At 42.9% G+C, this 20,830-nt stretch overlaps 1 protein-coding gene across 1 annotated transcript in view; it reads left to right on the top strand.

The window, feature by feature from the left end:
* Window positions 1–20,830, top strand: part of LOC112070117 (histone acetyltransferase KAT6B-like) — a 107,779-nt gene that overhangs the window by 75,786 nt on the left and 11,163 nt on the right. The window contains 1 exon segment of the mRNA XM_024137534.2: window positions 15,937–16,168. Within this exon segment, the coding sequence (XP_023993302.1) occupies window positions 15,937–16,168 (232 nt within the window).

The following is a 20,830-nucleotide window of genomic DNA, read 5'->3' as shown; positions in this document are numbered from 1 at the left end:
CAAAAATCCAGAAAATCACATTGTATGATTTTTAAGTAATTAATTTGCATTTTATTGCATGACATAAGTATTTGATCACCTACCAACCAGTAAGAATTCCGGCTCTCACAGACCTGTTAGTTTTTCTTTAAGAAGCCCTCCTGTTCTCCACTCATTACCTGTATTAACTGCACCTGTTTGAAACTCATTACCTGTATAAAAGACACCTGTCCACACACTCAATCAAACAGACTCCAACCTCTCCACAATGGCCAAGAGCAGAGAGCTGTGTAAGGACATCAGGGATAAATTGTAGACCTGTACAAGGCTGGGATGGGCTACAGGACAATAGCCAAGCAGCTTGGTGAGAAGGCAACAACTGTTGGCACAATTATTAGAAAATGGAAGAAGTTCAAGATGACGGTCAATCACCCTCGGTCTGGGGCTCCATGCAAGATCTCACCTCGTGGGGCATCAATGATCATGAGGAATGTGAGGGATCAGCCCAGAACTACACGGCAGGACCTGGTCAATGACCTGAAGAGAGCTGGGACCACAGTCTCAAAGAAAACCATTAGTAACACACTACGCCGTCATGGATTAAAATCCTGCAGCGCACGCAAGGTCCCCCTGCTCAAGCCAGCGCATGTCCAGGCCCGTCTGAAGTTTGCCAATGACCATCTGGATGATCCAGAGGAGGAATGGGAGAAGGTCATGTGGTCTGATGAGACAAAAAATAGAGCTTTTTGCTCTAAACTCCACTCGCCGTGTTTGGAAATAGAAGGATGAGTACAACCCAAGAACACCATCCCAACCGTGAAGCATGGAGGTGGAAACATCATTCTGGGGATGCTTTCTTGCAAAGGGACAGGACGACTGCACCGTATTGAGGGGAGGATGGATGGGGCCATGTATCGCGAGATCTTGACCAACAACCTCCTTCCCTCAGTAAGAGCATTGAAGATGGGTCGTGGCTCGGTCTTCCAGCATGACAACGACCCGAAACACACAGCCAGGGCAACTAAGGAGTGGCTCCGTAAGAAGCATCTCAAGTCCTGGAGTGGCCTAGCCAGTCTCCAGACCTGAACCAATAGAAAATCTTTGGAGGGAGCCGAAAGTCTGTATTGCCCAGCGACAGCCCCGAAACCTGAAGGATCTGGAGAAGGTCTGTATGGAGGAGTGGGCCAAAATCCCTGCTGCAGTGTGTGCAAACCTGGTCAAGAACTACAGGAAACGTATGATCTCTTAATTGCAAACAAAGGTTTCTGTACCAAATATTCAGTTCTGCTTTTCTGATGTATCAAATACTTATGTCATGCAATAAAATGCAAATTAATTACTTAAAAATCATACAATGTGATTTTTCTGATTTTTGTTTTAGATTCCTTCTCTCACAGTTGAAGTGTACCTATGATAAAAATTACAGACCTCTACATGCTTTGTAAGTAGGAAAACCTGCAAAATTGTCAGTGTATCAAATACTTGTTCTCCCCACTGTATATTTAAAAATCATGATACATTTCAGATTGGTTGTGACCGCTGCAGACGATGGTTCCACCAGTCCTGTATGAAAACCATCCCATCATTGGAAGATTATGTCTGCGCTGCCTGTCAGGACTAGGTTAAATCAAATCAAATCAAGTTTATTTTATTATAGCCCTTCGTACATCAGCTAATATCTCGAAGTGCTGTACAGAAACCCAGCCTAAAACCCCAAACAGCAAGCAATGCAGGTGTAGAAGCACGGTGGCTAGGAAACACTCCCTAGAAGGCCAAAACATAGGAAGAAACCTAGAGAGGAACCAGGCTATGAGGGGTGGCCAGTCCTCTTCTGGCTGTGCGGGTGGAGATTATAACAGAACTATGCCAAGATGTTCAAATATTTCATAAGTGACAAGCATGGTCAAATAATAATCATGAATAATTTTCAGTTACACAAATATTGTCACACAATAACATCACAAAGGTAAGTTTGTTAACAAACATTAAATAGGATATAGAAATGTATATATTTGCATAATAAGATTAGGTTAGGCTTGAGTTCCAGGCGTATCACCTGGAAAACTTTCCATAAAAAGTGGACTAAATGTTCAGTCGAGCTGTTGCAGCTTTCCAATTTATTTATTGTATTTATTGTCTTTTATTTTTGATTTATTGTCATTTTATATCTTATTATGCAAATATATACATTTGTATATCCTATTTAATGTTTGTTAACAAACTTACCTCTCTGTGATGTTTTTGTGTTATGTGTGGACAATATTGTGTATTATCTTTATTTTCTTAAACATTAGAAAAGGTTTCTAAAATACATGTTCATGTTTCTTTATACTCTAATTTTGCTTTCTGTGGCACACACTACTGGGATACTGTCGGGGGGGGGATTCTGTCAGGGGGGGGGGGGATTCTGTCAGGGGTGGGGATCTTGTCAGGGGTGGGGATTCTGTCAGGGGGGGATTCTGTCAGGGGGGGGGGATTCTGTCGGGGGTGGGGATTCTGTCAGGGGGGGGGATTCTGTCAGGGGGGGATTCTGTCAGGGGGGGGATTCTGTCAGGGGGGGGAATTCTGTCAGGGGGGGATTCTGTCAGGGGGGGGGATTCTGTCGGGGTGGGATTCTGTCAGGGGGGGAATTCTGTCAGGGGGGGGATTCTGTCAGGGGGGGGGGATTCTGTCGGGGGTGGGGATTCTGTCAGGGGTGGGGATTCTGTCAGGGGTGGGATTCTGTCAGGGTGTGGGGATTCTGTCAGGGGGTGGGGATTCTGTCAGGGGGGGGGATTCTGTCAGGGGGTGGGGATTCTGTCAGGGGGTGGGGATTCTGTCAGGGGGGGGGATTCTGTCGGGGGTGGGGATTCTGTCAGGGGGTGGGGATTCTGTCAGGGGGTGGGGATTCTGTCAGGGTGGGATTCTGTCAGGGGGGGGATTCTGTCAGGGGGGGGGATTCTGTCAGGGGGGGGGATTCTGTCGGGGGGGGGGATTCTGTCAGGGGTGGGGATTCTGTCAGGGGTGGGGATTCTGTCAGGGGTGGGGATTCTGTCAGGGGGTGGATTCTGTCAGGGGGGGGATTCTGTCGGGGGTGGGATTCTGTAGGGGGGAATTCTGTCAGGGGGGGGATTCTGTCAGGGGGGGGGATTCTGTCGGGGGTGGGGATTCTGTCGGGGGGGGGGATTCTGTCAGGGGTGGGGATTCTGTCAGGGGTGGGGATTCTGTCAGGGGTGGGGATTCTGTCAGGGGGGGGAATTCTGTCAGGGGGGGAATTCTGTCAGGGGTGGGGATTCTGTCAGGGGTGGGGGATTCTGTCGGGGGTGGGGATTCTGTCAGGGGGGGGATTCTGTCAGGGGGGGGATTCTGTTAGGGGGGGATTCTGTCAGGGGGGGGGATTCTGTCAGGGGAGGGGGGATTCTGTCAGGGGGGGGGCTTTTAGGCACAACACCGGAACCTATTTCAGTCCAAGTCAAGCACTGAAATAGGACATTTCCACTAGATCAGAGCACGACATCTCTCCCTTTCACGCCGTGTGGTTATCGAAAGGGAGAGCGGGCGCAAAAGATTTTTCAAATGAGTTGCGGAACTAGTTTAACTCTCAATGGATGGAAAAAAACAGACTTTGTTTGCTTGCTGTTTGAGGTGAAGAAAACATTACTTTGAGAAGCTCCCTGATTGGCCAAACAGGGCCAATCAGGAATACTATCAAATCCCCAAATGAGCACATTTATAAGCCTACACTGGCGTGCAGGCTAGAGACTCCTTTTCATGTGCTCAGCTGTGCAGTCTCATATCAGACGCTTCAAGCTGCTGCATGTTGGAATGGAACTGTTGTGTGAGACAGGCATACAGTAGAGTCAATGCAGATTAAAATACAGATAGAGAACATAGCTCTGTGAGAAAAATAATAGTTGTACGAATTCTTACTGGTGTATAGATAAGTATAACTAATTATCACTTCATACTAATTGGACTAGTTGTCAATTAACAACATTATAACATGACTATCTAAGGTGGAAATACATGCGGAATAGAACAGAGATGTAACTGGCAAGGAACAATGATTCCACAAGGTCAAAAGAAAAATGGAGTATAAATGAGACCAAAGTAACAAATTGATTCTATATGACTTACGGATGTATACTGGTATATAGCAATGGATTGATATACTAACATCATGTCAAATTATATACATGAATGTGTACTAATTTCGTAGAGAGCATCTGGAGACATGTTATCTGGTGCATCTGGAATGACGTGGAAGAGGCGATGAGGTACGGAGCTACAGAACCAGTCAAAAGTTTGGACACACCTACTCATTCAAGGGTTTTTCTTTATTTGACTATTTTCTACATTGTAGAATAGTAGTGAAGACATCAAACGATGAAATAACACATATCGAATCACGTAGTAAGCAAAAAAGCTTTAAACAAAACAAAATATATTTTATATTCTTCAAAGTAGCCATCCTTTGCCTTGATGACAGCTTTGCACACACTTGGCATTCTCTCAACCATTCTTCACCTGTAATGTTTTCCAACAGTCTTGAAGGAGTTTCCACATATGCTGAGCACTTGTTTGGCTGCTTTTCCTTCACTCTGCGGTCCAACTCATCCAAACCATCTCAATTGGGTTGAGTTCGGGTGATTGTGGAGGCCAGGTCATCTGATGCAGCATCGATCACTCTCCTTGGTCAAATAGCCCTTACACGCCTGGAGGTGTGTTTTGGGTCATTGTCCTGTTGAAAAACAAATGATAGTCCAACTAAGCGCAAACCAGATGGGATGGCGTATCGCTGCAGAATACTTGTGGTAGAGATCAAAAATCACAAAAATCTCAAATTTGGACTCATCAGACCAAAGGACAGATTTCCACTGGTCTAATGTCCATTGCTCGTGTTTCTTCGTCCAAGCAAGTCTCTTCTTACTATTGGTGTCCTTTAGTAGTGGTGAAGGCCTGATTCACGCAGTCTCCTCTGAACAGTTGATGTTGAAATGTGTCTGTTACTTGAACTCGAGAGTGCTATCAAATTACTTGTTCTCCCCACTGTATGTGAGAATGTATTCATTGACTAACAGCTCAGCGTTCAAACACCAAATAGTGCCCTCAAAGCTCACACTAAGCTAAGGACCCTGGGACTAAACAGCTCCCTCTGCAACTGGATCCTGGGACTTCTGATGGGCCGCTCCCCAGGTGGCTAAGGGTAGGTAACAACACATCCGCCCGTGATCCTCAACACAGAGGGCCCCTCATGGTTGTGTGCTCAGCCCCCTCCTGTACTCCCTGTTCACTCATGACTTGCACGGCCAGGCACGGACTCCAACACCATTTCATTAAGTTTGCAGATGACAAACACGACAACGACGAGACAGCCTATACGTAGGAGGTCAGAGACCTGGGCCTGTTGCACAAAAGTAGAATTAAGACATCCGGGATAAATGACTTCAGCTGAGCTCAGAACCAAAACATGTGCGTCCAGGCTTAAATTGGTTGCCAAAAGACCAAGCCAGATGAGCAGACACGGATTCATTAAGCCAGGTTGAAACCAATCCGGATAGGTGCGCCGCTCACGGCTACTCAAATAGACCCCGCCACAGACACAGATTAACTGATTTACCATGGCAACTAGAGCGCTTAACTTTTCCCCGTTCGGAAGCACCATCCTATGGAGGCATACGAGGAGGTAAAATATATAATTAAGAGAAAAGGCAACACCGCCACAGTGATAAAAAAAAAAGCAAACCCGGAGAAAAAAGCGTGGCAAGTATGCCAGACCGCTGAATGCGTAAGTAGTGCACAATTACACACTCACCGCTCCGCTGAAACATCACAATTACAATTCAAATATTTAATTCACATCTCCAAAAAATGCAGTTGTACTGTGAATTATGAAAACGGTTTACATTTTAAATTTTGAAATGCACGCAGATATGAGTGAAATGTGTTAAAGTAACCCATTCACACTGTATAAAAGCTATGATAAATTTTTGATATTTTTACTGAAAACAAGACAAAAAATTACCAAGTAATTTTTTGCAGTGTGACTCCATTAAATGTGGTTGTGTGTGTGTGTGTGTGTTGTGTGGTTGTAATTAAACATGAACGGGCCAAAAACGGACATGGCAGCAGGTCAAAATCAAATACAAAGAACATTCTGCAGAATGGTATGTCCCTGACTAATATTTTAACAAAGCACAAGCATATTTGTACCCAGAAGGTGCCTGCTCACACATGTCTGTACTGTTTTAGCAGTGAAAAGAATACCCAACAGACAAGGCACGGGTGGTGGCGTCACCAAAGGCTGAACCTTACCCAGCAGAGGACATGGCATGCCCGGAGCTTAAATAAAGCAGGCCGTCTTAGAGGGATCCCTGGGGGAAAGAGACGAGCCATAGGTTCCTCTTTTTTCCAAGGATGCACCGTTCATTCAAGTATGTCCTTCCATCTCTACATGGATACAACCACATTCATTTGAATCAATTTGGACTGTCTGACTTTGGTTTACCTATGCCTTGCAGTGTCGGCAGCACTGTGTTCCTGTAGAGCCACCAGCACAAGCCACCAGACGATGCTGATCCAGTTGAGTACTCATCAAGCATACTGTAGGCTGCATGTACTTGCTACTAGCTTCAATATGAATCCGATTTAAATGTGAATAGGGTGAAGGGCCCAGGCAGCAGAACAGCACATGATGGAAGACGATGGATGAGGAGAGACCATCTCTCTGGATTCAGAAGGCATGAGGTATTCATGTTAAGACTATGAAAGTACTATTTACTTTCTACAATGGTTGAGGATCCTCATCAAATCAAAAAAAATCTAATTTATTTTACAGGACCAGATGCTATACAGTGGGAAACAGCCTGGCAACAATAGTGCGTATTAATTAAAAGGACACCACATCCTCCAAAATTCCAGCTGCGCTAATTGTATTGTGTTCACAGAGAACTCACAAGCTATCAGAAATTGTATGGAAAACCACCTCCGGCGCCCAAATAGAACTGGCAGACATAGACATTCAGTTACAAGAAGAAAAAAGAATGGAAAATCTTGCACTGGAGTCGAAAATAAAAAAGAGGACAATTAGGAAACTGGACCTGAAATAAAAAAAACTTGAAGAGGGAGGTGAGATATGCCTTCAATGTACACTGTATGCTATGTAACACAAATGTATTAATCACTTATTTTTCTTTCCTCCCCAGCTCCAAGAAGATGACAAGCTCAAAAATAAAAATTAGGTATTATTCTCGTAAATCAAGGAGCATGACATATGAGCTTCTTATTTGAGCACACAGGACGGTGGCAATCTTTCTAAGTTTTTTTATTTTCCCAGCAATCAGTACAACCAAGTCATCCGTTATAAGCATCGCCCTCTTTCTCTACGCCCACCCCCCCAGCACCAGGTGGTGGCACTAGCCTATCATGAAGGCCCATAAACAAGTTGTTACTTTTGTGTTCCTTTCTGCTCTACAATTGCTACTGATGCTGATGCCATTCAGTTGCGAGTAAGATGTGGATGAAGAGACTTGATGCTGAGGAGAGCCCTTCAGGCGAGAAGGTCTTCAGTGGACCGGTTGACATGGCCTTCCCTGAGACCATCTATAATGAAAGATACAGGTTCTGCAGATCACACAGGTATCTTATGCAGACTTTACTGGGTCCCAGATTAAGGCACCGCCACGCACGGGAAGCCATGCACTGAGTGTGGAAGCAAATTGGTTTGTGTGGCCTTGCGCTTTTTTCTAGTGGAGCCTTCCTGTACTCAGTTGGGGGGATGCAGAACAGCTAAACAAGGCCACAATTTGCCGCACCAATTAAGGAGTGTGTGTCTGGGCTATCAAAGCATTAGCACGATGTCTTCCATCTCTTCCCTGGCCACAGAAAGACTTCTGTGACATCAAAGAGGGTTTTATAGGATTGCAGAGGTAAGAGGATCTACAAATTACAGGACAACTGTTAACACATAGTTAGGATACTCATTAACTTTGTGTGACAGTTCCCCAATGTCATTGGTGCAGTGCGACTGCACACACATAAGGATAAAAGCCCCCTCAGGTGCCCATGAGGCCGATTTTGTTGAATAGGATCTTTCACAGCATTAATGTTTCAGGTGAACATAACTTTTGATATTGTCCATGCGACACTCTGCATTGCCAGTGATGTGCATGATTGGTGTAATATTCCTTCATCTTATGATTTCAGTGGTCTGCCAATGCTGACTGTGTGATCAGCAATGTTGTGGCAAAAATGCCGGCTCAGTCCATGACTCCAGAATCTTTTCGGGCCCTCTGAATCTATCAGTGCCTATCACAAGTAAGCCACACAACCCCCTATTATAACCTCATGCTGTGTCAAGAATATCACTGTGTTTATGACGGTAAGTAATGATGAGATTTTGTGTTGGAGGTGAATTCTCTGGTGTGAATTTGCTGGGAGGACAGGTATGGCTGCCAGCCTTTTCTCCTGACACCTTTCAGACCCCCAGGAAGCACAGCAGGCCTACAACCATGAACCCAATGCCAGGACCAGGGCCCAGAGTTGAAATGACCTTTGGCCTCCTGAAGGCACGCTTTCACTGCCTATTCCACAAATTAAGGGTCACCCTGTTAGGGCATGTGATATTCACTGTGGCTTGTGCTGTCCTCACAATGTGGCCTGCCTGAGAAGGAGAGGGCCCCAGAGTTGCCACCCAGCCATGGACTGGGACAATTCCGGCAATCTATCCCCTGGATGACGACAGTGGGTCGCTGCTGAGGGACCAATATGTGTTGAATTATTTTATTAGTATGTGTTGCGTTTCAATTTTGGTTTAAATTATGTCCTTGCGGTGGCAGAGGAATTTGGGGTTTTTTTGGGTTCGTTTTTTTGACGAAATTTTTGGCCTCTTATGATGTTTGTGCGTATACTGTGTGTAATACAAGGCTGCAGGGAGGCTACTGCATCATTCATTTGTCTGTTCAGTTGATGTGTATGGAAATTTGTCCTGCATTTATTTTCAGTGTGCAGACATGCAGGGTGTTTATATACAGACCTTTGAATGTGTATGTATCATTTGTATTAATATGCTTGGATCTGTGCTTTCCATCTTGTAGAGTCCCACCTGTGACTTCAGTTTCGAAAGGAGCTGATGGTTTACCTGCTTGTTTTGATCCTTATTCAATAAAGGAAACATAATGTTACACATTGTGTTTATTATCTATGGAATGTGGTATTTGTTTATATGACAGAAGTCTAGGGCCACACTGAAGAAAAGGATTAAAAGTCATAAATTTAGGGGCTGGTTCTTTCTGCAGAAAAGCTACATATTGTTTTTACAGTTTTGATACTTATGAACAATGTGATACTTAATATTCTGGCACATCAGCATGTCTTTGTTTATGAAACCATACTGAAGTACAATTTCACGAAATGGCCCACATCTGTCATTTAAAACTGTCCTCCTTTAAAACAACTGGTTACAATATTATGACTTGTGTTTTTTTTCCCTCTGTGGCCCTAATATTCTATCATTTTATATATAGCTTATAGTCTATGGGAAACTGTAAATTATCTAATTGATAGCACATCATCTAAAAATTCATTTTTTTATTCCAAAATCATGAAATTAATGATCACAAACGTTAAAATAATAACATGGGTCTAGTTATATGTGATGTAACAATGATAGTGAGCAGTGAAATTAAACTATTGGTTTCATTTGTGGTGACTGCTGACTGACATTAGGGATGAGATTAAATAGATCCTGGGAATTTAGCCTGTCTGGAGCGGCTTAGCTCCACAGAAATAAATCTCCATGGTAATTTATACCATAAACATTATCCTTCCTGCCCCCTATCCATCTTTAGTGCAACCGGATTACGGGATCAAATTGAGCCAGGATCACCCAAGATATCCTAGGCTTAATCCCTTATCCTAGTTTTGTGCAACAGGCCCTGGCCGTGTGGGTGTGAGAACAAACAACCTCTACCTCAACGTGACAGACGAAGGAGATGATTGTGGACTACAGGAAAAAAGACCAAGCATCCCCTATTCTTCATCGATGAGCAGCAGTGGAGCAGGTTGAGAGCTTCAAGTTCCTTGGTGTCCACATCACAACAAAGAACATGGTCCAAGCACACCAGAGAGTCATTAAATAGGGCACGAAAAAACCTATTTCCCCCTCAGGAGACTTGGCATGGGTCCTCCAGATCTCAAAAGTTTCTACAGCTGCACCATCGAGAGCATCCGGATTGGTTGCATCGCTGCCTGGTATGGCAAAACTGCTCGACCTCGACCTTAAAGGCACTACAGAGGTAGGGCAACGGCACTAGTACTCAACGGCCAAGCTCCCTGCCATCCAGGACCTCTATATACCAAGGCAGTGTCAAAGGAAGGCCCTGAAAACAATGTCGGACTCCAGCACTAGTTCATAGACTGTTTCTCTCTCTACGCACGGCAAACGTACCGGAGTGCCAAGTCTAGGGTCCAAGAGGCTTCTAAACAGCTTCTAAACCCCAAGCCATAAGACTCCGGAACACTTAATCAAATGGCTCCCAGACCCCCCTTTTTACACCGCTGCTACTCTCTCTTGTTAATCTATGCATAGTCACTTTTAATAAATACCCATATGTACATATTCCTCAACTAACTGGTGCGCCCGCAACATTGACTCTGTACCGGTATCCGGCCTGTATATAGTCTCACTATTGTTATTTTTACTGCTGCCTCTTTGATACTTGTTATTTTTATTTCTTATCCGTATTTATTATTATCCATTTTTTTAAACTTTCTTTCGGGATTTTGGTTCCCTTCCACGGGACGGTTGAGCTAACGTAGCTAATGCGATAGCATGAAGGTTTTTAAGTAACAAGATCATTTCCCAGGGACATAGACATATCTGACATTGTCAGAAAGCTTATCTTGTTAATCTAATGCACTGTTCCAATTCACAGTAGCTATTACAGTTGAAAGAATACCATGCTATTGTGTGAGGAGATGCACAATTTTGAACATGAATAGTTATTAATAAAAAAACTAGGCACATTTGGTTCAGTCTTGATACAACATTTGAACAGGAAATGCAATGGTTATTGGGATCAGTCTAAAAACATTGCACATACACTGATGCCAAATCTAGTGGGACAACATTTAAAATTGACTGGGCTGGAAATTAATTACATTATGCCTTTTTCTTGCAATTTTCAAAGATGATGGGTACAGAAAAATACAAAAGAACGGTGGTTTTTCTTTTATTACTTTTTACCAGATCTATTGTGTTGTTATTCTATCCGTACTTCCTTTCAACATTTCCAAAAAACTTCCAAAAAGTTGTTCTTTAGATTCCGTCTCTCACAGTTGAAGTGTACCTATGATAAAAATGACAGACCTCTACATGCTTTGTAAGTAGGAAAACCTGCAAAATCGGCAGTGTATCAAATACTTGTTCTCCCCACTGTATATTTAAAACATTAAATACATTTTCTTGCTTTACAGACAAAGTGGATAATACTACCTCTAGAAATATTACTGCTTATACAAATTTGTACTCGTAGAAATGTGCCTTTTTAGAATTGAACAAGCAATTACCCAGGTATTGTCTTCCTCATTATTGTCCACCTCCCCACAGAAGTGGCACAGTTAGCTCAGGTCATCTAGCAAAACATAATGTCAAGTAGTCTATACATCTTTACATGTATTTTTCAGAGCGAACAGGGAACAAGGGAATAGTATTGGTTTCTTGTAACACAATTATTTAAATACATGTGTTTTAGTGGCTATCTAGTCAGAAGTTGGATCAAAGATAACCTTGAAAGATCCATATAAATGTTTTTTGAACATACCGATGTTTTGGAGGAGAGTGACTGCTATTTCTTTTCTCGTGATGTTAACGTCTTTGTCCGTATTTGAAAAGACAATCGACTCCTCCTTCAGAACACATTCAACAAACTGGGGGGGGGCAAAAAATGTGATGGTCATTTGAGTTTTCCCCCAACAAAATTATGTTACACTTAAGATTATAATTTGCAAGTATTCAACGACATTTTACACACGTGTATGTGTTCACATGTATATTCTGTAATATGTATGTATTTCTTAGTACTGCCTTAGCGGCTCTTACCATCACAGTCCAGCGGTTGTGTTCATTGATGATGCCAATAATGTACTTGTACAGCATTGGATCAATCTGAAATTTAAAAGAGCAAGGATACAGTTGCTTGAGTTCAAAATCTGTCAAATATAACATTATGATATTAATGAGAATAATCCAACCGACGTTTTGATTTCTTGCTGCCCCAAGTGCCAGTCATTTTAAAGGTGTCAATGTAGAAAGCTTGCTCGGGTTGACTGCCTGTTAAAATTCTGCACCAGATGGAACATGTAGGCATTGATGGTCTGACAGAAAAAAAAAAAAAAAAGAAAGACAGTGAAGGTAAATCTGTTACATGGAAAAACAACAATTTAGGTTTTCTTCAAATACACAGATGAATCACACACATACAGTGTTTACATATACTGTATGTGCAACACAATCTTACCTCGCTTTCCAGCTCCATATTTGGACCAGTCCTGTGGAGATCCTGATAAAAGATTTGGCCGATTCTAGACAACAGCACATATACATCTTTCCCTCCCCAAGCCTCTGCAGCACCTGGAAAAATGTACCTGCAAGTCTACTGAGATATATACATGGATCAACCTGACAGGATTACATACATACATTTGTTTATATCAGTAGCTGCTGCTGCTGGTGTAGCGGCTGAGGAGGTGGAGGACGCTGGTGTGGTGGTGGAGGTGGAGGCTGCTGGCATGGTGGCTGAGCAGGTGGAGGCTGTTGGTGTGGTGGCTGAGGAGGTGGAGGCTGTTGGTGTGGTGGCTGAGGAGGTGAGGCCTTGCTGTGGTGGCTGGTGTGGTGGCTGCACCTGCTGGTGTGGAGGACGCTGGTGTGGTGGCTGAGCAGGTGGAGGCTGTTGGTGTGGTGGCTGAGGAGGTGGAGGCTGTGGTGTGGTGGCTGAGGAGGTGGAGGCTGCTGAGGAGGTGGAGGCCTGCTGTGGTGGCTGGTGTGGTGGCTGCACCTGCTGGTGTGGAGGACGCTGGTGTGGTGGCTGAGGAGGTGGAGGATATTGGTGTGGTGGAGGTGGAGGATGCTGGTTGTGGTGGCTGTGGAGGTGGAGGATGCTGGTGTGGTGGCTGAGGAGGTGGAGGATGCTGGTGTGGTGGCTGAGGAGGTGGAGATGCTGGTGTGGAGGCTGAGGAGGTGGAGGATGCTGGTGTGGTGGCTGTGAGGTGGAGGATGCTTGGTTGGTGGCTGAGGAGGTGGAGGCTGTTGGTGTGGTGGCTGAGGAGGTGGAGGCTGTTGGTGTGGGTGGCTGAGGAGGTGGAGGATGCTGGTTTAGTGGCTGAGGAGGTGGAGGCGTTGGTGTGGTGGCTGAGGAGGCTGGTGGATGCTGGTGTGGAGGCTGGGGGTGGAGGATGCTGGTGTGGTGGCTGAGGAGGTGGAGGATGCTGGTGTGGTGGCTGAGGAGGTGGAGGCTGTTGGTGTGGAGGCTGAGGAGGTGGAGGATGCTGGTGTGGTGGCTGTGAGGTGGAGGATGCTGGCTGTGGTGGCTGAGGAGGTGGAGGCTGTTGGTGTGGTGGCTGAGGAGGTGGAGGATGCTGGTTTAGTGGCTGAGGAGGTGGAGGCTGTTGGTGTGGTGGCTGAGGAGGTGGTGGATGCTGGTGTGGAGGCTGGGGAGGTGGAGGATGCTGGTGTGGTGGCTGAGGAGGTGGAGGATGCTGGTGTGGTGGCTGAGGAGGCTGCTGATTTTATTTTATGAGGGATCCGAGGAGTCTCCTCTATTTGAGGCCTCAGGTGATCCACATTTATTTTAGGGAAAATAACCCCCTTGTCATCTTCCAAGTCCGCGATTTTCCCTTCGAGACCTAGAATCGTATGTGGCCGAGATAGTTGTGATCTAGTTTGCCCCCTTTCCTCTACATTCATGTTGACTTATATATTTGAACTTTATTTTTCACCCAGAGTACAAAGTTTTATTTATTATTGTTATTATTATTGTTATTACTAACCTACATTCTGAAAACAAAACAGAAAAAGTTCAAAAACAATGCAGGAAAATCCGTAAAAGGGCTCTGAAAATGATTTTTGCTGAAATAACCACTTCCTTTTGTGACTAGAGTCTAATACTTCCTGTGGCACACATCAGAGGGCATCATAGGTCAGCAAAAATGATTCAGAAGTGTGCCAGGCCTTGCAGTCCCAAAATAGAAGGGCGGGGGAGGAATTTCGGCAAGCAAGAAAATAACACATTACCGATACTGTCATTAGATTTTAGAATGTGCCATTGTTTGAACGAGTCCCTTAGCTTGTTCAGAGCTCTTTGAATAGCGCGTAGTTAAAACCCAAGAATGCTTCTTTTTGCGAGACTGTCCTTGTAAGAGATCATGTCTCGATTTGTTTGGGATTTTCTCAATGGCAGTATTAATATGACCGTTTTTGTACCCCCTCTCCTTGAATTTTCTTTGCATCTCAGTCTGATTTCTGTCAATCTTATTTTGTTTTTTGATTCGACAGAGTTGGCTGTAGGGTAAACTGTTTTTCAAGAGAAGCGTGTGACAACTATCAGCCCTCAACAAACTGTTAGGATCAGTAGGTTTCCTGTAAAGATCAGTGTATAGAACGTTATCCTCACACAAAATCAAAAGATCAAGGAAATTGATTTGACGTGCGTCAGACTGCATAGTAAATCTCAGGTGCTCAGAACAAGAGTTAATTAAGAAAAGCATGGAAACGCCTGGAGCTGTTTTGCATCACCCCTCCATAGAACAAAAATATCATTAATGTACCGTTTCCAAAATAATAATGTTAGGTAATTTTTTATTATTTTTATTATTGTATATATGATGCTTTTTATATGTTCTGTTTGTATCTGTAAATCAACCAATGACATCAAGCCACACCCATGATTACAGACACCTGTGTGTCCTTCCAAACTATATAAATGAGTGACCCGTGGCGTTTGTCATTATACATCGGAGCTCCTAGAGTGAGGCTCTCTTATTGGTTAGCTAAACTAGCAAGTATGTGTATTTGGTTACCATGGCAACTACTGGAGCTATCTAGTAAAACTTGCTAGCTGGCTACTTCAGGGGATGTTGAACACATTTCTACCAGCAAATGTGTTAAATTATAGCCGTGGTATCGTAATGAAACCGGCAGGGAGCAGGTCTCGAACCCTCGACCTTCTAGCCCGAAGTTCTGGCGCGCTATCGACTGTGCCGCAAAAGCATGCTCGAGCGGCAGAGTCGATATCCACGCTTATAAACCCTGGGTCGTTACACTATGGAAGGGATTATCAACTCGGGGCTCTATGTGTTCTCTGGAAAATAATGCAACTCTGTGGAAGTTCACACCTTCCATGTAGTTCATTATGTTCCATAGAACGCATAGCTCCTCCTTGATTATCCCTTACATAATCAGCATATTAGTAGGAATAACTTGTTGTTGGTTAGGATGATGGAGCGTATGTGTATTATTGCAGTGACAAGGGGAATTACAGAAAGTGTCCGTCTGTCCACTGTCATTATTATATTTCTAAGGAAGTAGGTAAAGAGCAACAGTCGAGTCTCAGTTCCTGATCAGTTAGGCTAGTCACTGTAGAACTAGGGCAAGGAGAGATGGGGAGCTCGACATCGAGGTAAGGACAACAGTCGAGTCTCAGTTCCTGATCAGTTAGGCTAGTCACTGTAGAACTAGGGCAAGGAGAGATGGGGAGCTCGACATCAAGGTAAGGACAACAGTTGAAGAGAGAAGAAACCTCTGTGAGTAGGGGCCAGAGGGGCCCACACATCATTTGAATGTGTCTTTTTAGGTTCCCTACCTTCTCACAAAATTGTTGTTTTGTTATAATAGGTCATTTTAGGTAAGCTTTCTGTGTCTTTTCCATGTTATGTCTTCATCCTCTCACACCATTTTGTTTTGTTTGAATGTGTCTGTTTCAGGTTACCTTCTCTCGAGGCAGGAAGGACAAGCTGGCTCCCCAGAGAAGCCTCTGTCAGATCTGGGTCGCTTATCCTACCTGGCATATTGGAAAAGTGTCATGGTGGAGTACCTCTATAAGCAGCCAGATAAACACATCAGCATTAAAGGAATAAGCAAGGCCACCGGGATGTGTCCACATGACATTACTTCTACTCTCCACAACCTCCGCATGATTGACAGACAGGACGGCAGGTCAGTCTTAACTCACACACTTGATCTGTGTCTGTCTGTGTCTGTCTGTGTCGACCAAACCGTTCGGTTAGACGATTTTGTGAGAAGACCAATTTTTCGGGTTGTCTCAATGGTCTGACAAACACCGCTCTAACTTTGTCACCTTTCAAAAGTGCGACATATGTGGATGTGGTGGATTGAGATGCATCCAAGGCTAAAAAACAGATATACCTTCAACTTAAACTGACTGATTTTGATACAGATGTTTATATTATGCCAATTCGATTTCCGCAGTGGCGCGGACATCGACCTTAGGGGGTTCATGGGAATTCCGAAGCGAAAAATTGTGAATATTCAATTGTCTGTCAGGTTCAATATAAGCCCATAGAAACGCATTGGTCTTATTTTTGACAGATTTTGACGAGAGTAAAACCTCGCTTTTTCTCTCTGACCCGTCTCTGTTCCGAGCCGGGAAAAAACTGGCCCAATGGATTATGGTCATTGTAGTTAATTACCACGTTTCTGCGCTGACATAGAATAAAATAAAATGTTATTGGTCGCGTACACATATTTAACAGATGTTATTGCAGGTGTAGTGAATTGCTTGTGTTCCAACAGTGCAGTAATATCTAACGATATACAACAATACACGCAAAATCTAAAATAAATATAGAAAGGAATATAGAAATATTAGAACGTGCAATGTCAGAGTCCGGGATATAAATATATGTATATGATGGTGTGTGTATAGACATTATGGGCAGTGCAGTGAGCTCCAAAAGTATTGGGACAGTAACCATTTTTTTTGTTGGTTTGTGCTCTGTACACCAGCACTTTGGATTTGAAATGATACAGTGGTGATGAGGTTAAAGTGCAAACTCTCAGCTTTAATTTGAGGCTATTTCTGAGGGTACATAGTCATCCCCCATTTTAAGGGACCAAAAGTATTGGGATAAATTCACTTAGTGCCTCAGAAAGTGTTCATACCCCTTTACATTTAACACATGATGTTGTTACAGCCTGCATTTCAAATGGATTCAATTGAGATTTGTTTTGTCACACACAATGACCCAAAGTGGAATTTTTGTCACACACAATGACCCAAAGTGGAATTTTTGTCACACACAATGACCCAAAGTGGAATTTTTGTCACACACAATGACCCAAAGTGGAATTTTTGTCACACACAATGACCCAAAGTGGAATTTTTGTCACACACAATGACCCAAAGTGGAATTTTTGTCACACACAATGACCCAAAGTGGAATTATGTTTTTTGAAAATGTCTCAATAAGTATTCAACCCCCTTTTTTTTTATGACAAGACCAAATTACGTTCAGGAGTAAAAATTGGGCTTAACAAGTCACATAAGTTTCATGGACTCACTCTGTGTGCAATAATAGTGTTCGACATGATTTTTGAATGACTACCTCATCTCTGAACCTCACACATACAATGATCTGTAAGGTCCCTCAGTCAATCACTGGATTTCAAACACATATTCAACCACAAAGACCAGGGAAGTATTCCAGTACCTCACAAAGAAGGGCAGCTGTTGGTAGATGGGTATATATATATTTTTTAAAGCAGACATTGAGCATCCCTTTGAGCATGGTGAAGTTATTAATTACAATACAAAGATACTTCCTAACTCAGTTGACGGAGAGGAAGGAAATCACTCTGGGATTTCACAATGAGGCCGAAGGTGACTTTAAAACAGTTGCAGAATTTAATGGCTGTGATAAGAGAAACTGAGGATGGATCAACAACATTTTAGTTACTCCACAATACTAATCTAAATGACAGAGTGAAAAGAAGGAAGCCTGTACAGAATAAATATATTCCAAAACATGCATCCTGTTGGCCACAAGGCAATAAAGTAATACTGCAACAAATGTGACAAAGCAATTAACTTTTTGTCCTGAATACAAAGTGTTATGTTTGGGGCAAATCCAATACCACACATTACTGAGTACCACTCTCCATATTTTCAAGCATGGTGGTGGCATGTTATGGGTATGCTTGTAATTGTTAAGGAGTGGGAAGTTTTTCAGGATAAAAAAATAAACTGAATGGAACTAAGCACAGGCAAAATCTTAGAGGGAAACCTGGTTATCTGCTTTCCACCAGACACTGGTAGATGAATCCACCTTTCAGCAGGACAATAACCTAAAACACACGGCCAAATCCGCACTAGAGTTGCTTACTAAGAAGACAGTGAATGTTCCTGAGTGGCCGAGTTACAGTTTTGAATTTAAATCTGAATGAAAATCTATGGAAAGACCTGTAAATGGTTGTCTAGCAATGATTAACAATCAATTTGACAGAACTTTAAGAATTTTAAAAAGAACAATGGGCGAATATTGCACAATCCAGGTGTGTAAATTTCTTTGAGATTTACCCAGAAGGACTCACAGCTTTAATCGCTGCCAAAGGTGAATCTGACATGTATTGATTCAGGCAGTTGAATACTTATCGAATCAAGATACTGTACATTACTGTTTGAATTTTTTATGCTGTTTTTTTTTCAGAAATGTTCGAATTTTTCTTCTACTTTGACAGAGTTTTGTGTGTAGATCGTTGACAAAAACGATCTACACACTTTGTAACACAACAAAACATGGACAAAGTCAAGGGGTTTGAATACTTTTTGAGGGTACAGTATATGTGTATTAAAGTAGTCAAAAGTGTAGTATTTGGTCTCATATTGTAACGGCGTTCCTCCTCCTCTTCATCCGAAGAGGAGGAGCAGGGATTGAACCAAACTGCAGCATTGTATTTAGACATAATGAATTTATTTAAGTGTAGACGAAAAACACGAACTTCACTTGAATACTTACAAAACAACAAAACGAATGTAGACAAACCTGAACATACGAACTTACATATAACACGAAGAACGCACGAACAGGAAAAATGACTACATAAAACGATGAACGAACGAAACAGTCCCGTATGGTGCAAACAAACACAGACACGAAGACAACCACCCACGACAAACAATGTGACAACACCTACCTTAATATGATTCTCAATCAGAGGAGATGAAAACCACTTGCCTCTAATTGAGAACCATATTAGGTACCCATTAACCAACATAGAAACAGAAAACATAGACTGCCCACCCAAACTCACGTCCTGACCAACTAACACATACAAAAACTAACAGAAAACAGGTCAGGAACGTGACACATATTCATAGCACACAATGATTACATCAGAGCTTGTGACTCTACAAATTTGCTGTGTGTTTTGGTTATGTTCCAGATTATTTTGTGCCCAATAGAAATGAAGGGTAAATAATGTATTGTGTCATTTTGGAATCACTTTTATTGTAAATAAGAATATAATATATTTCTAAACACTTTTACTTAATGTGGATGCTGCTATGATTACGGATAATCCTGAATGAATCATGAATAATTTTGAGTAAGTTAAAGATGCACAAATATCTTCCCCCCAGAAAAATGCTATCCTCCTGTGTTATTGGTAATGGTGAGAGGTTAGCATGTCTTGGGGGTATGATATAAAATGCTATCCTCCTGTGTTATTGGTAATGGTGAGAGGTTAGCATGTCTTGGGGGTATGATATAAAATGCTATCCTCCTGTGTTATTGGGCAGGCTTCTCATTGTGTCTCTGGGATCAATCGCTCTCTTCGGATCACCAACAAACCTTAGAGGAATGAAATCAACAAGATCAAGCAATCTCAATCGATACTGATTCACTACATCAGGGATTCCAACCCTCTTCCTGGAAGGCTATGGTCCTTGTGCGTTTTCAGTCCAACCCTCTTTCTGGATCTACCGTCCTGTAGGTTTTCAGTCCAACCCTCTTCCTGGAGGAGCTATTGGTCCTGTGGGTTTTCAGTCCAACCCTCTTCAATAAACACAGGAGATAGCATATTTATTATCATACCCCCAAGACATGCTAAACCTCTTCACCATTACCAATAACACAGGAGGATGCATATTTATATATCAATACCACCCAAGACATTGCTAACCTCTCTCCCATTACCAAATAACACAGGGGGAGGATAGCATTTAATGCATACCCCCAGAACATGCTAACCTCTACATACCTACCAGGAGAGTTTTATACATACCCCAAAGATCCTACCTAACACAAGGAGGATAGCATTTTATATCATACCCCCAAGACATGCTACCTCTCACCCATTACCATAACGCAGATGCTGTTTACATCATCCCAGAATGCAACCTTCACATACAAACAGGGGAGGTAGCATTTATTTTCATACCCCCTAAGACATGCTAACCTCTCCACCATTACCCAATACAACAGGGAGGTTAGCATGTTTATATAACCCCAAGACATGCTAACCTCTCACCATTACAATAACAAGGGAGGTTGCATTTAATTAATCAATACCCCCAAGACATGCTAACCTCTCACCATTACAATAACACAGGAGAGATTAGCATTTATATCACACCCCCAAGCACATGCTAACCTCTCACCATTACAATAACACAGGAGAGATAGCATTTTATATCATACCCCCAAGACATGCTAACCTCTCACCATTACCAATAACACAGGAGGATAGCATTTTATATCACACCCCCAAGAACATGCTAACCTCTGCACCATTACCAATAACACAGGAGGATAGCATTTTATATCACAGCCCCCAAGACATGCTGAACCTCTCACATTA

The sequence above is a fragment of the Salvelinus sp. IW2-2015 genome, unplaced genomic scaffold (genome assembly GCF_002910315.2).
Source record: "Salvelinus sp. IW2-2015 unplaced genomic scaffold, ASM291031v2 Un_scaffold1222, whole genome shotgun sequence".
NCBI classification, from domain to species: domain Eukaryota; kingdom Metazoa; phylum Chordata; class Actinopteri; order Salmoniformes; family Salmonidae; genus Salvelinus; species Salvelinus sp. IW2-2015.
This window is presented reverse-complemented; position numbering and strand designations above follow the sequence as displayed.